The 15,403-nt window shown below is 40.5% G+C and overlaps 2 protein-coding genes across 6 annotated transcripts in view; both read left to right on the top strand.

Moving 5' to 3' along the window:
• The first annotated feature begins 54 nt into the window (after positions 1-54).
• On the top strand, positions 55-2,445 carry LOC118337623 (cytochrome c oxidase subunit 7A2, mitochondrial). Of its 2 annotated transcripts, none has more exons than XM_035674736.1 (4): positions 55-172; positions 1,138-1,227; positions 1,866-1,950; positions 2,179-2,445. In XM_035674736.1, the coding sequence occupies exons 1-4, from the start codon at positions 155-157 to the stop codon at positions 2,229-2,231; spliced, it is 246 nt and encodes an 81-aa protein (XP_035530629.1). In that variant the 5' UTR covers positions 55-154; the 3' UTR covers positions 2,232-2,445. The 2 variants fall into 2 exon arrangements, 1 of the variants encoding a protein (XP_035530629.1); XR_004797161.1 differs by having other exon boundaries at positions 120-172; positions 1,428-1,950; positions 2,179-2,243.
• A 682-nt stretch (positions 2,446-3,127) lies between these two features.
• col12a1a (collagen, type XII, alpha 1a) overlaps positions 3,128-15,403 on the top strand; it is a 55,338-nt gene continuing 43,062 nt past the window's right edge. For 2 of the 4 annotated variants that reach the window (XM_035674704.1, XM_035674703.1), the window contains exons 1-13: positions 3,129-3,342; positions 4,636-4,741; positions 8,447-8,563; positions 8,674-8,817; positions 9,161-9,214; positions 10,460-10,723; positions 10,889-11,053; positions 11,302-11,475; positions 11,656-11,946; positions 12,096-12,698; positions 13,464-13,742; positions 13,827-14,102; positions 14,235-14,507. In XM_035674704.1, coding sequence (XP_035530597.1) covers positions 4,672-4,741; positions 8,447-8,563; positions 8,674-8,817; positions 9,161-9,214; positions 10,460-10,723; positions 10,889-11,053; positions 11,302-11,475; positions 11,656-11,946; positions 12,096-12,698; positions 13,464-13,742; positions 13,827-14,102; positions 14,235-14,507 — 2,710 coding nt within the window. In that variant the 5' untranslated portion in view covers positions 3,129-3,342; positions 4,636-4,671. Of the gene's footprint in view, positions 3,343-4,635; positions 4,742-8,446; positions 8,564-8,673; positions 8,818-9,160; positions 9,215-10,459; positions 10,724-10,888; positions 11,054-11,301; positions 11,476-11,655; positions 11,947-12,095; positions 12,699-13,463; positions 13,743-13,826; positions 14,103-14,234; positions 14,508-15,403 lie in introns of all 4 variants that reach the window. The other 2 variants (XM_035674705.1, XM_035674706.1) reach the window with 2 other exon arrangements.

Here is a 15,403-nt window from a genome sequence, read left to right as displayed (position 1 = left end):
CTTTTTAGTTTTTTATTATTATTATTATTATTATTATTATAATAAGTTCACGCGACCGGATGTGACAGGCCCAAAGGGATTGTGGGAAGTCAGACTGTCGGTGTCCGTCCTTGTGCTTTTACCTCCTAGCTAGACACAACAGAAGTTTGCCAAAATGTACAGACAGCTCATGGTAAGAGAGAAGTTTAATCTGTTGTACTGACTATAACACATTACAGTTTTTTATTGGTTGGTTATTATAAATAAAAAGTTTAAATAACGAGTAACAGTCTCTAGCTAAACTGTTCAAACGCAACTTAACGTTAGCTACCAAGCTAGCAGTTGAGGGCGCATAATGATGTTAGTTATTTCATTGAACACAGGTCTTATTCTCGCTCTATGCTCTTGTTATTGCCTGTTTATGACTTTAACATAGTGTTTGACAGGACGCCAGCTACCTGCTCTGTTGAGCAACAAGTCGACTATTAACGCCAGTCAGGTTGAAGTTGGTTAACGTTACCGACAAAGTGAATACTCCACAAGGTATTTAAAACGGGTATCGATGGCTTCGCTTCGATTAAGCAACAAAGACTTGACCGCCAGGAGAAATAAAAGCCAGGTTAAGTTTGAGGTTTCAGGTGTGGTCAGTCCTAAATCAACATACAGGCTCGAACAGAAGGGGATTGCCATCCATCCACGTTTGTTTGTTTTTTTTGCTAAAGCAAGCAACCTAAACCCTTTTGCCAAACCAATAACTATCGTTAAATAATGTTTGACATATGCATCGAGTGATTATAGTACCACTTGAACTGCTTAGACTACATGACAGCAGTGATGACCTCTGTTTTGACTTTCAGTCTTGCATTTAAATGTAATAGATAGGTTTGGCCAGCAGGTGTCACCACTGCCACTATGATCAAACGCTCTGAAAGAAGCAGCAGTTTTTAACACACTTGCTTCAAAGTGATGCAGAAATAGCACTTTCCCCATTCACTAGTGGAGTCCGCTTTCTAATCACTTGGTGTATTTTGTGTCAGTTCACTTTCTCACACTGTTTCAGTTTAAATGAGATCTTCACACCGTTTTACCCCTGTTTTTCAGACATACATTATACAGTTTAGAAGTATTTAATCCTCATTGAAGTGTTTGTACCACCAGGGACTTCAGCAGCTTTCCAGGCGGACCATCACCAGCAGTGCCCGCAGACAGATTGATAACACTGTGAAGGACAAACAGAAACTGTTTCAGGTAGGATTAAAGCTCTTTGAGATCCCATCAGTATCCCATCTGATGTGTGTAACAGTGTTTCAGAAGCTGTGTGACTCCTGTAAGCCACGGGAGTAGTCTTATATCCACTTTGTTTTCATTTGTCACTGTTAAGAGTGAGAAAAGAATCAGATCTTTTTCTACTGTTAAAGATAATGTTAAAGTGTCTCCTTTATTCCCAGGTTCTGGAGACAGAATCTAATTTGTAGCCGCACAGATAAGTATCAGTGGATTTCCACCCTATAATGTTTAAATGACCTTCAGCTGTAGCTGAGGCTGGAGTTATACTAATTACGCTTGCAAGCTGCTAATTAAAAATCCATTACATAATCAACGTTCCAATGTGGCAGGCTTTGCTGATCCTTGCATAGCGCTAGAAATTACTGTAGCCATAGTTGACAAACGGCCTACCCTCGCTTCTAAATGCCAGAGCAAGCACTGCTTCTTTGCATTGTGTATTGTACGCCACCACTTAATTGCTATGGTGGTTAACCAAAGATGGGCGCTACAAGAATATATTGAATACCCTAGAAACAGAAACACGTGAAGTTAAAAGTCCTTCATGAACGTTTGAAGTAGGCTAACTGTTTTTATAACTTCATTGTTTGCTCTTTGGCCAGGCGGACAACGGTACGCCTATCCATCTGAAGGGCGGGTCAAAGGACGCTGTGCTCTACAGAATCACAATGGCTCTAACTGTGTTCGGTATGTCAGCATTTGTCTGAGATTTGATGAGTCAGGCTCACTCCAGACGTCTCAGTCTGTCTTTTGGATAAAAACACATTTCATACCAGTGACTTGACCCCAGTGTTGTTGCTGAAACTAGCTAGTAAAATGACTGTAATTTAACAATGCCTCATCATGGCTTGTTTGAAGTCAGGATAATTAGTTTGTGTTGTATCCTCACAATCTGTAATTCTTGTGTCTTCACAGGGAGTGGATATGTTGTGTATGAGCTGTTTAGTGCGGCAATGCCCAAGAAGTGACGCACGGGATTGGCCCAATTGGGATTTATCATCTGATGAAACAAGCGTGCACATGCTGTATGCAATTCATCCACTCTGTTGTGCAGATTGGTAATCTGGGAAATTATTTGTCCTATCAATAATATCAGTATTTTTAATGTTTGAAATGAATATTTATTGATTGTACAAATCATGAGCTGCAAATAATAATAAAAAATGTATGTATCTCATTGAATTGTGTCTTTTGATTTAATATGAGATGTTTGGTACATTTTGATATTAAGATTCATGTTGAGTTATTGTTGTTATTATTATATTATATTGTTCTTCATTCAGAATCTGAGTTTAGCAGGGGACTGGATTGGCTTTCCCCTCACCAATCCAAACTTGTATTTAGTGTAGGTGTTTGGTTTGAGCACTAGAGGGCACCAGAAACCAATCAGTTAAGTATCTCTCATAGTGGCAGTCAGCAGCAGGGTGCACTGAAATCTCTTTTCTCAGCAAAATTTTCCACAGACCCCCACGTTATAAAAGTACTTCTGAAATAAAGGGCCTAACGTGGTTAAACTTCTTGAACGCACTGTGTGGAACGGCCAGGGTATGAAACCAAGAGTCAGTTCTCTGTTTATAAAACGAAAAAGTCAACTTTGATATCAGTTTACATGTGAGTAAATAAACTGGATGAGGTTCCTTGTTGCGCATATGAAACACTTCCCTCCCCAGTGCTGTCTGGCCAACAGGGACCCCGCTGTAACGTCACACTGGCACTGGAAACTCATTAAATCACCAGACCAAAGGAATGCAGGGAAAAATGTAATTTCCAAACAGTGGATCGGTCTTAGCGGGGGACATACATCAACTGACTGGCAGTTTCGTAAGAAGCCCATATGATGGTAAACTGAGAGTTAGGAACTGCCCCCCCTGTTAAGTAGCCGATGGTGGAAAGATTCTTCCCACTTGGAAAGAGGCTTTTCCTTCTTGGACATCTGCTGGCGGAGCTTCCAGTAGCCAGAGAGAGGAGAGAGGGGTCCAGCCGCAGCTCCTGAAGTTTGCTCTTACTTTCCAGAGGGGGAGGCTTCAAGCAGGCTGCTCTGACACTTGGTCGGTTCATTGTTTTTGAATTGCTGAATAAGTGAGTAGACCAACTTTTATTTATTTATAAATGAGTTATTTTGCCATTTTTGATTTAAAAAAGTAATAATAGTGACAATAACTCATTTATATTTCATTAAATTAGAGAGAATATCGCCATTTTTGTCGAAGTTTTGTACTTTAGTGCGTTTTGCAATAGTTTGATCAGTCAGATGCATTAAAAAAAAACATGAACTCTACTTACAACATAACTTTTTAAACAATTTGATTTAAATATAAATTACATTTTGTGGATTAGGCGCTCAATCACTCCATTGAACTGAATTGAATGAAAATGCAACGACAAGCCATTGGTTTGCAATCCATCATAAGGGTTTTAGTGTTTTAGTGGCAAGGCAGGCATAGATATTGCGCTCAATGTGTAGTTTAGTAGCCTAATTTGAATTAGATGAGCTCCAATTGCGTCCGAGGGGCCACCAGAGTAATTTCAGCCCCTGCAGCTGCAGTTGTCGTGCCTGTGCACCAGGCGGGGCGCACACTCTGCGGTAGAGAGCTCAGACTGTATTGTGTGGATGTGGTCTACTTATCCTTCAGGAAAAATCATCATCGCATGAGATTATTCAATTTCACATGAACTAATGATTACATAGAAACAATCTATTTAAGTCCGCTTGTGATATAAGGAGAGTCCATGTAAGATCCATAGTCTTTGACTGACTGCTGTGGGCTGATTGATTGTAACCCATTCATAAAGAAATAGATTTAGTCAAAGCCAAACACATGAGTTACAGAGGCAATTTCAAACATGCAAAAATATTTAATTTGTACAAAAGGGACTGCAATCAAGTCATTATCGTTATATAATCAAATACCTAAAAAATACCATTATGTACCTTATGATATCACAGACTGAGTTTTGGTGACCTTATAAGATCAAACAGTATGTGGTTACATGTTTTTTTTTTCAGCACCCCATTAAATAAATACCTACAGTATATCACTCAGTATTAATCACCCCAGGGTGCGGGCATCAGCTGGAGGCAGCAAGGTGTGGCTCTTGTTGTGTAAGGGAGTCTAGATGGATTTTTATAGTTTTAGTCATTATGGAAAGCAATGATTAAATAATAACTGCTATCAATATTAAGTACATTATGTACTTTTAGTGAAAGTCAGACTGGACATTCTTCAGTCTAAAACGGCCATGCTGACACAGCAGTAAATCAGACATTTATCCCCTGCATGTGGTTCTTATAGTCCCAGTCCACACTACACCGACAAAGTGAGCTGGTTCATAGATCTGCAGCTTCAACACATTTTCTCCCTTTATCCTCAGACTGGTTGATGCATTGCTGACCCTCAAGGGCCAAACATGAAGATAGGGCTGTCTCTGGCCACGGCTGCCTTTGTTGCAGCCCTGTTATCCTCCATAGATGCTCAAGGTAAATAAAACCACCTGGCCGCCGTCCACTTACATACACTATCCCACTCTGTCTCTACCTCCTGCTTCTTTTCTTTCACTTATCTATGTTACAGGGATTAGTCCTATACTTTAATGTCATCACATAGACAGTGAACTCACTGTATTGATAAACTGAATAAAGTTATTCTTATTTCATGTGTATGCTATTTAACTATGTGACTCTGGGACTGCTGACTGATTCCTTGATGATGTTCATGCTTTTATCCCTCGTTTGTAGGGTATTCTGTCAGATTTATCTGTCAAGACTCATTATAGGCTTTGATGTAAACTCCAAATCCAGATCTAATTTTCTTGTATTTAGGCTGTAATTTAGATGGTTTAAACCAGTACTTTAGGAGCAATTTTCTCATTTAGATTTGGCAAATATAAGAAACCGAGCACACTAAAGTTTATTTCATTTCCAATTTCTAATTAAATGGATTAAACAGCGGGGCACAGAGTAGAACAAAAGTAATTTTATGGCTAAATGTTTCCCCCTAAATGTTTTAGCAGGACTGTTTTTTCTAAAGCAACATTTGGAACATTGCCATGTCCTTGGTAATTAGGCATTGAAATGGTTATTATGATTATGCCAACGTTGTAATTTAATCTTGTAAACCTGTGTAAATCTCAGAGTTTTTTTAGTGTGTGTCTTCAGCAGTAAGTACAGCGTTCTAAGTCAGTAAATTACTTGCGAAACAACATAATAATACAATAGTGGAAGAAGAGCCCAATCATTAGAAATACATCAAAAAGTTTAAACTGCATTCAACATTAAAAACATGTAAAAGGTAGTGTAATGTATTTATTTTAAGTAACAAAAGTGAAAGTATTCATTCAGAACAGTGTTGCATTATAGAGGCAGTACTGCAATTGTGTTGGTAGGAAGTGTAATAAATGGAAATATCCAAGTGCTTGAAAAGTTGCTCAAGTGACACGTTTGAATGACTTTACATCCTAACTCTGATTTTGTGCGTATATATTACTTTTTTTAGTAGCTGTTAAAATATTTGGCTGTACATGTCACAATAGTAATATGTCATAGACTGTTAACAACCTGTCAGTCATTTTGACAGAAACTGACAAGTAATTTCATATGCAAACATTTCAGTCCAAAATAATGGCAAAAATGGAAATATGGTATGGAAACCCTCTGATTTTTTTCCCTTTGAAAGTTCTCTGGCGGGTGGAGAGGAGTCTACCGTCTACTCTCACATATCTCCACTAACGGAATGGAAAGATGAAATACGAGAATAGCAAATTAATCCTCAGACAGCACAAAGACAAAGAGCCTTTCTAGGGCTTCTTTGTGGGCATTCGCAAAAACGCTGAGTTGCAATACATATGGAAAGTTAATATGCAGTAATGTTTAATGTCAGCACATGTTGTGGAATTACTTTGGCATCTGTCCTGCCTCTTTGGGAGAGTCGGTGTTCTTTCCTCCTCTTCTTGGTCTCTCCTCCTGGCAGTAACTCAGGCCAGGATAGCTGGCTGGCTGGAGACTGAGGTTACTGACAGAACAGTAGCCAGACTTTGGCCCCTGGGAGCCAGAGGTGTCCTTTATTAGGAACTGATGGGACAGACATCCATATAACAAGAGCAACCACAAGGTCCAAATAACATACCAGAGATTGTTATTTTGACAAAACCACCTTTGTTCCTCAGGTATATTTTAAAACCAGAAAGACATATGGTCAAAGAAAATTGTAACAAATTCAAATGACATGCTCATACAATCTTCAACAAACATGGGAGTGGCAGGTGCGTTGCTGATGCAAATGAAGACCCACCTAAAACTTTTTTATCTGTATTTTTCAATACACCAACAACCACTTTGCTACTTGTGAAACCCACCCACCACCCCCACTTCTACACACCTACACACACACCCGCACACAATTTTTCCCTCATACATACGCTTTACCATTTGGTGTTGGAGATGAGTACTCGTGGAGAAATCAGGGGGATCGCAGTCCATCGGGACTCCTTGAGTTGATATGCCAGGTTGGTGATCCTCCAATCCCAGTTTTTAATTATTTGGTGGGCTCCTGTTTGTCATCTGCCTGTGCATTCAGTGTGTCCCAAGCTATGGCTTCCTCCTCAAAGTGTATTTTACAATGATATTCTTGCCTCTGATGGCACTCTCATTCTTACTCAACAGCTTGCATGCACCCACATGGCAAAGCTCTTTGCTGATGCCTCATAGTCTAATGCATGCTCACTTACCTTACTTACCTACCTGATCATCCCCATCATGGTACCCTGCCAGTGGTACCGCTGTGGATAATTTAGGCCTAGCACTACTAGTCAGTGCAAATGACATCATGCTAACTTCATTAACATCTTGATTTTTTTCACAAAATGTATTTCATTCATTGTGTCTTCTCTTACTGTCTTTGTTCATTGTGTCACTATGAAGATTTATTTTTTCACCGCACGCTAATTTGTTATATAACAACATAACTGAATGCAGAAACTAGGACGTCAATTTTAAACTAACTGTATGACACATTTTAAATTACAGTGGGTAACTTGGTTAACAAAAAAGAGCTCTTCAAATGCTTTGATGTGACTTTTTATGCATGTAAATGACACTACTACACCACATACTAAATTTAAACACACTTGTGCTAATTAACGTTAGTCCTTTTCCTCGACTGGTAGCCAGAAGCTGTAAGAAAGAATATCATTTTAAAATATGTTTGTCATCTCTGTCTGTGTGGTCCCAACTGTACATGGAAATTACTGTCCAGTCAATCAAAGTTGTTGAGCCAAACAACTTTCTCATGTACATTATGCATGATGCTGTGGTCAAGTCAAGTGTAAAGGCGCGTGGTCTTGTCACACTATATGTTTTCCTGTATTTATTTTAATGTACACACTTTCTCTGTTACAGTAGGACATCTGAACAGTCTTTTTTGTGTCTAGTGTGATTTTGTTCTCTCATGCCTTCTTATGCATTATGCTGCCAACGAAAAAGTACACAAGGGTCTCCGGTGACGAATTGTGTATTCTTTTTAAAAGGTTTGCAATGGATGTGTGCCACTCACTTGTGTAAAGAGTTTTAACCAAATAAACAACAAACCACGTTTCGTCTATGAAATATGTTTATATACAATGTATATATAACATATGGTGTTCAATTTTCTCAAGAGTTACTTCCACAACTACATGGCAACCTCGATTCCATTGTATAATCGGTAACTTGTGAATGAAGTCACTGTTGTATTTTTATAATCGTGAGATCAACTTCATCATAAAAGCAGTTTAGTTTGTGGTTGGGGCATGCGTTGTAATGACTGCACTCAGCATGTGTTGGATGGTTCACTCAGTGTTTGCACTTTGGTAGAGTTATGTCGTGCACATGTTGTGTATGCCAGTGCTTGAGTTGCTGGCCATCTTGGTTGAGCAACTCAAACAAATGCCATTTTACTCCAAAATGGCTTCTCACACTTTTTCAGTGTTGTCATGTGTTCTTTACTTGTCACCCTCACAAATGGACATCAGTGTTATGTGTCTGTCCCCAACAATGAACAAGTCCACTTCAGTCATGAAGTGTTTGTTGTTGGGATCATGTGAATGCTGAATTGAAAATTCCTTACTTTGATTTGATTATAAATATAGCCACATTCATACACATGTTTATATTTGTCGTGATTAACAGTATTGTACCTCTTATTTTCAGTGGAACCCCCCTCAGCCTTGAAATTTAAAATTCTAAATGAAAACACAGTGGAAATGTCATGGACAAGACCCTCCTCAAGGATAGAGGGCTTCAGAATACAAGTCGTATCAGATGCAGGTCAGTATGGTGTCAGCACATACAGTGTTCTGTTGAACCTGCTAGTGTATACATACACAATTTATACACACACTGCAACCTAAAAGTTAATTTACTTTTAAATTTCTTAGATGAACCAGTCAGAGACTTTACCCTTGATGCATATGCCACTATCACCTCAATCACTGACCTGACCCCTGACTTGGACTACTCTGTGTCCATAAACTCTTTTGATGGGTCAGAGGAGAGCATTCCCATCTTTGGACAACTGACAAGTAAGTACAAATTTCATAGTAGGTTAAATTAGATTGTTTAAAAAAAGTTATGCCTTAAAACTTTCAATTGAAAAATGGATATCCACAATCATTTTTTCATCTAGCCACATGAGACGTAGGAAAGTCGGGAGAAATCACATCTGTTTACTGACTCTTACACTGCTCACTGTTTATAGCTAATGCTGCATAAAGATATGTGTTTGTGTGCATGTGGTTTTGATCCTGTCAACCAGCTTTTATGATGTGTTAATTTTCTTGCCTTTTTTCCGCTGTATAAAAGCCCACAGTGAGGCAGGGGAAGCAATGTGTACTGCTAACTCACCAAGTGTTTCCTGTGTTTCAGTCCAGTCCAGTAACACCAGTGGACGAGTCAGGAGGCCACAGTCAGACGCAATCAGTGAGTATGTTTACTCTGGTGTCAACCAAAATTTGAACAGGATCTGTCCTTAACACAGTTTTCCAGTATAGTTTTTTCCATCATGACTGTCATTGCAACATTTTTTTCCCATGGAATAATTTGGTCAGTCATACATTTTACCTTCTGCTGGGGTTGTCAGCGGGTGAGCAGACAGGGATCTGACAGTGACTGGGAGGGCACATATTGGTTCCTTTAATTGAAACCAGTTGGCACGTCAAGAAAAAAGGAAAGGAAGTCTTGAAGCTATGAGACATGGGTTCTGTTGTGCGTCAGGAGTGGAATGGATCAGGAGGGGGGTTGTGAAGCAATGACGTATTCATTGTGCAACCTAGAGGCAAGTGCTGTCCCTTAAACTGTTCAAAGATGTTGCAAGGATTGCAGTTTTTAATCTTATGTCTCTGCTCATGTCATGAGACCAATCTGTGTAGATGCTGACTTCCCCCCCTGCTGACTGTTGATTCTTTTGGAAACTATACCCACACTTCCAGATTCTCCTAAACCCTTATTCATGGTTAAACACTCAGAAAATTTTTCACAACCACCCAAATTGTATGACTAAACTATAATTTTCAACATTAGGTCAGGGAATTTGGAGGAAAAAAAAGATGTCCTTCTAAAAATGAGGCTTATGAGATGTGAGGAACAGAATTTAGAGTCAATGAGACCTAGGGGAATGAGGATTAATCTCCATCCACATAATCCCTGCCAATTATTTCAATAGAGTCATCTTAAATGTTCCAGAGAATTTCATCTATGATTTAAAGCCCCAGAGGATTTGAAAGTATAAAAGTGAATCTTTCTGGTGGAACCTCTGCTAAATGTTTAGTCTATAAAGCCACATTTTTGCCTCCGTCTGCTGGGATGACTATACCAGCCCACTGTTTGGCACTTGCTGATATTTCCTTTGATGTCAGAATGCATATCTCTGCGCCATCCAAGTAACTGTCAAGGATTTTATTTTATTTAGACAGACAGGAGAAGAAATAGGCCAGTTTAAAAATATTGTTCCAAGACCAAGTTGTTGCTACCATACCTTTATTGGCACATTTCTGGCTTGGAAATTGGTTACATTTGAGACATAAAGAATGTGCTTTTGTGCATTTTAAGTTTTTCACACCAATCGTTCAATGGTAATAACACAACTTTTCTTAATCTGGATCAATCAAAACATACTACATAATTCTTTAACTGACTGACTCTTATTTCTCTGCTGTCTTTTCCCAGAGTGTTCGGTCAGTGCTATAGCAGATTTGGTTTTCCTGGTTGACGGGTCATGGAGTGTGGGCAGAGAAAACTTTAAACACATCCGCAGTTTCATCGCCTCCCTGGCAGGGGCCTTTGACATTGGCGAGGACAAAACCCGGGTGGCTGTGGTTCAGTACAGTACAGACACCCGCACAGAGTTCCCCCTCACTCGTTACAACAGAAGAGGAGAACTTCTCCAAGCCATCAACTCCCTCCCATACAAAGGGGGAAATACAATGACAGGTAAGTGGCTTTTAGATTTTAAGTTTCCATTTTATGTCATACGTTCAAATCCCTGCTGATCTGAATATTACCTTAAAGTTGCTTAATGTGATGATATATGATGTAATAATTCTGATGCAAGAATGCCAGACAAATATTGAAAAACACGTACATTTCTGTCTTAAGGTGATGCCATAGATTACCTCCTGCAAAACATCTTTACGGAGGCAGCTGGATCCAGGAAAGCTTTTCCTAAGGTAGCAATGATCATCACTGATGGAAAATCCCAGGACCCAGTGGAGGAGCATGCTAAAAGGCTTAGGAACATTGGAGTGGAAATATTTGTCCTAGGTATGGTTTATTATTCAGTGTTTTGTTGAATAGTGCTCTCCCATGTGAAAGTCGGCCTGTTCTTGGAAACCATTTGATTTTCCACTGATTGCAATATCCATATTTGACTTCGTAAAAGTGAAGTACTGTTGTTTTTTCTAACATAGGCAATACTCAGAAACTACAAACAGTCTACCACATCTGTCTTGCAGCCACCAAGTTAAGAACATATGAGTTGATGTTGTTGTACTTCACTTTTTCCCACTTAGGTATCAAAGGAGCAGATGAGGATGAGCTAAGGGAAATGGCCTCCACACCCCACAGCAAACACGTGTACAATGTTCCCAACTTTGACATGATCCAAGAGGTACAGAAAAAGATCATCACAGAGGTGTGCTCTGGTGTTGATGAGCAGCTCAGCTCTCTGGTCAGCGGAGAGGAAAGTAAGTCAAAAGATCTTAATCAAGTGAGTTACATTATAGAGATAGAGATCTATGGTTTTGACACAGAATGGTCCTAAAAGGAAGAGCTCTCATTGTTACCTCACAGCCCAACATTGCTGATTGATGCTGAAGTATCTTGAAAGCCTGTGTAATAATACATTTCCTGCAATTCTTCCTCAGTGGTGGAGCCAGCCTCTAACCTGCAGGTCTTGGAAATTGCATCTAAGTCAATGAGGGTGATATGGGATTCCTCCCCGGGTGATATCACAGGCTACAAGGTCACCCTCATTCCCATGCTGGCTGGAATGAAACGCCAAGAGCTCTACATGGGGCCCACCCAGACATCCATCAATGTCCGTGACCTTTCCCCTGAGACTGAGTATGAGATCAGCCTGTATGCCCTCAAAGGTCTGACTCCCAGTGAACCCATCATGGCCATGGAAAAGACCCAGCCTGTCAAGGTGTCAACAGGTAAGATGATTTATTTGCATGACGTGTCATTTTAGACTATTCTTACAGTAGATGTATTTAGTTTATTTAGTCCCTCACTTGTTACTTTGTTTCAATATGGAAGCCATACAAGACCTTTAATCAACCCATTATGCCTTGTCTTTTCCAAGAGTGCTCTCTGGGAGTGGATGTGCAGGCTGATGTGGTCCTACTGGTTGACGGCTCATACAGTATTGGATTACAAAACTTTGCCAAAGTCCGTGCCTTCTTGGAGGTCCTGGTCAATTCCTTTGACATTGGACCCAACAAGGTCCAGATTAGCTTGGTCCAGTACAGTCGTGATCCACACACTGAGTTTGCCCTCAACACCCACCATGATATTAGTGCTGTTGTCAAAGCTGTGCGCACCTTCCCCTACCGTGGCGGCTCCACTAACACTGGCAAGGCCATGACCTATGTCAGAGAGAAGATCTTTATCCCTGCCCGTGGAGCGAGACAGAACGTACCCCGTGTCATGGTCCTGATCACAGATGGAAAGTCATCAGACTCATTTAAGGATGCGGCAACCAATCTGAGGAATATTGATGTGGAGATCTTTGCTGTCGGTGTGAAGGATGCGGTGAGGTCAGAGCTGGAGGCCATTGCTAATCCTCCAGCCGACAGTCATGTCTTTGAGGTGGAGGACTTTGATGCCTTCCAGAGGATTTCCAAGGAGCTGACTCAGTCCATCTGCCTGAGGATTGAACAGGAGCTGCTCAACATCAAAAAGAGGAGTGAGTAGGAGGATAGAATATTTAAACCCAACAACTATGACCTGGATGACTGCCATTAGCTACATGTGTTAGTACCTTCATGTTGACCCAAGCTGTCCTCATTAGACACTGTACTATAGTCAGTTGGCCTGATTTGTAGGAGTAAAAGTAATGGCAAAGAGCCAGTGCAATTAAGAAAAAGCAACAGACAGCAGTATAATGCTGTTTAAATCTCTGTAAGGCAAGGTGCTGGCAAAATTTACTTACTCAACCATAGCCTGCCAATAAACATACTACATAAGCACACAAGTGAATAAGCTCTATCACATAATTTTTTATCACTTAGTGTTTGATAGAACAACGGTGCTATTTTGATTTGGTGAATAATTCTGACTCTGAGCTGGGACTGTTCCACCGAATGGTAGAATAACATTACACCATACAATATGCCTATTGATACTGAAGCCTATAGTCCCAAAATACCAACCACTTTGTGAGTGTAGCATTCTATGCTTGGCAACTTAAGTTTTTATTAACCTTGTTGGCTGAACAAGGTTACAGCAACGCTTTGCTTTTCATTGCTGCCCGTAATTGAAGGTGGTAATTATGGCCAAGGCAATGGACAGAGAGTAAAGGAATAAAACATAGCTACAGTAACCCCATAAATCTCACAGATTTACAGTACAATATGATTGTGGTAGTATATGCAATTTGTAATTTTTATATGATTTGGGCCTGTGCACTCTTAATGACAGACTTTCATAACAAGTCATTTTTTATTTTCAGGTCTGCTTCCACCCACTAACTTGGAGTTCTCAGAGATTACCTCCAGAAGCTTCCGTGCCACCTGGACAGCACCTACTGTCAATGTCATGTCTTACCTGGTGCGTTTCCGCAAGGCTGAAGACATCACTGGGGACTACATTTCCTTGGCAGTGCCTGGAGATACCACCACAGCCATTCTGCCCCACCTATTCCCCCTCACCGCCTATGAAGTCAACGTCTTTGCTCAATATGACAAAGGAGACAGTTTCCCTTTGGTTGGTGAAGAGACCACTCTAGAAGGTAAGAGAGGCTTACTTGGATCCAACCCTGTAATAGGCAGCAAAATGATAATATTTAAGATCTAAAATATTATTTTCTTTTCAGAGCAAGGGACTGTACGAAACCTACGAGTTACAGAGGAGACAACGAACAGTTTCAGAGTGTCATGGCAATCTGCTACAGGTTCAGTGATCAGGTATCGCCTGTCCTATGTCCCACTGAGTGGTGCTGGTGAAGTAATGGAGGCCCAAACCATTGGACCGGAGACTACCATAGTTCTCCAGGAGCTTTTCCCCATTACCACCTACCGTGTGTCTGTGTCTGCTGAATATTCTACAGGCATTGGAGACGAGATGCAAGTAGATGGCACCACCAAGGAAGGTGAGTCATGAAATCTAGGTGTTTTTAGGAAGGTATTTTTTTTACAGCAAGTGGCAAACAGCTATATGAAGCTTGGGTGTCAGTGTTCAGAGGGTATGAATTAGCGTCTGATCTATTCTTGTTTGCTTCCAGTCCGTGGCTCTCCTCGTGACCTTCGGGTGTTTGATGAGACCATATCTACAATGAAACTGTCATGGCAGGCTGCTCCAGGAAATGTCCTTCAGTACCGCATTGCCTTCAAACCTGCTGAAGGCGGTGAGAGGAAGGAGATATCTGTCAAGGGGGATAATACCCAGGCTATGCTGAAGAACCTCCAACCGGCCACTGAATATGAGCTTTTTGTTAGTGCTCGATACTCTTCTGGTTTGGGTGATCCTCTTCTGGGCACAGGAACCACCTTAGAAGGTAAGGGAGAATGTCACATTACTTATTTGAAACCTTTGAAGCATGGTTACTTCTATAGCCAGTGTGTGACAGACGTGAAAATGCTGACTAGACAAATGAATTATTATGTTAATTTGCTTTTCGAGATAATATTCAGAAGTAGGCATGCACATTTGTTTATTGCTTTTAATTAGATCCTGCATGATAAAACTACTGAAATTTGGTCAGTTGTCTCCCTTCAAGTGCCTTCAAGAATGTGGCATCTGGAATTTTTCACAGGCAGCTACATGAAAATTAAGGAAGTCAGCTTTTACTTTGCAAGGTTGGTTGAGTATATGGGCTGTGGTTAGAGGGGAAAATACAGGAATGTGGCCCTTGATGTAATTCTTCTGGCATAGTCTGTAGGTTAGGGTGGCCATGAAGGCAGTGAGATGGAAATGGGTGGGGGATGCTTGTAAACCTAGAGAACTTATGAAATGGCTTGGAACAGACTTTGACAACCATATGCCTGCCTAGTAATACCTTTACATCTTGGCCTGTCTTAGACATACAATTTATTGTTTCACAGTGGTTTATAGGACATATGCGGAATATTTGATTATTAATGTCAGATGTGGAATTTCTGATTGGTGACCATTTCAAGTTCAATTTACCTGACAACTGTCATCACACTTTACCTATGGGGTAACTGAAGGCAATGGTACATTCTGTGTTTGAGCATCTTTTCCCTTTCTGTCTATTTATGACAGTGTAGAAGACACAACAGGGGGCAGGTCTTCGGTTAAGGTCACACAGTCGGTTGAGTCGAGTCAGAAGAGGGATTGTTGTAGTATCACACCACAGGAAAGGAAAGGAAGTGATCTGTTATGAAAGAGAAGGGGGGGAGATCCTAGCTCGGGGGGGGGGGGGGGGCAAAA

Source organism: Morone saxatilis, unplaced genomic scaffold (genome assembly GCF_004916995.1).
Source record: "Morone saxatilis isolate NCDOM2014 unplaced genomic scaffold, NCSU_SB_2.0 Contig3, whole genome shotgun sequence".
Taxonomy (NCBI): Eukaryota; Metazoa; Chordata; class Actinopteri; family Moronidae; genus Morone; species Morone saxatilis.
This window is presented reverse-complemented; position numbering and strand designations above follow the sequence as displayed.

Excerpts from the sequence above, each read along its gene's own strand:
- LOC118337623 (XM_035674736.1), top strand. Across the intron at positions 1,228-1,865 it reads ACAAACAGAAACTGTTTCAG|GCGGACAACGGTACGCCTAT; the intron begins GTAGGATTAAAG and ends CTCTTTGGCCAG. Across the intron at positions 1,951-2,178 it reads AATGGCTCTAACTGTGTTCG|GGAGTGGATATGTTGTGTAT; the intron begins GTATGTCAGCAT and ends GTGTCTTCACAG.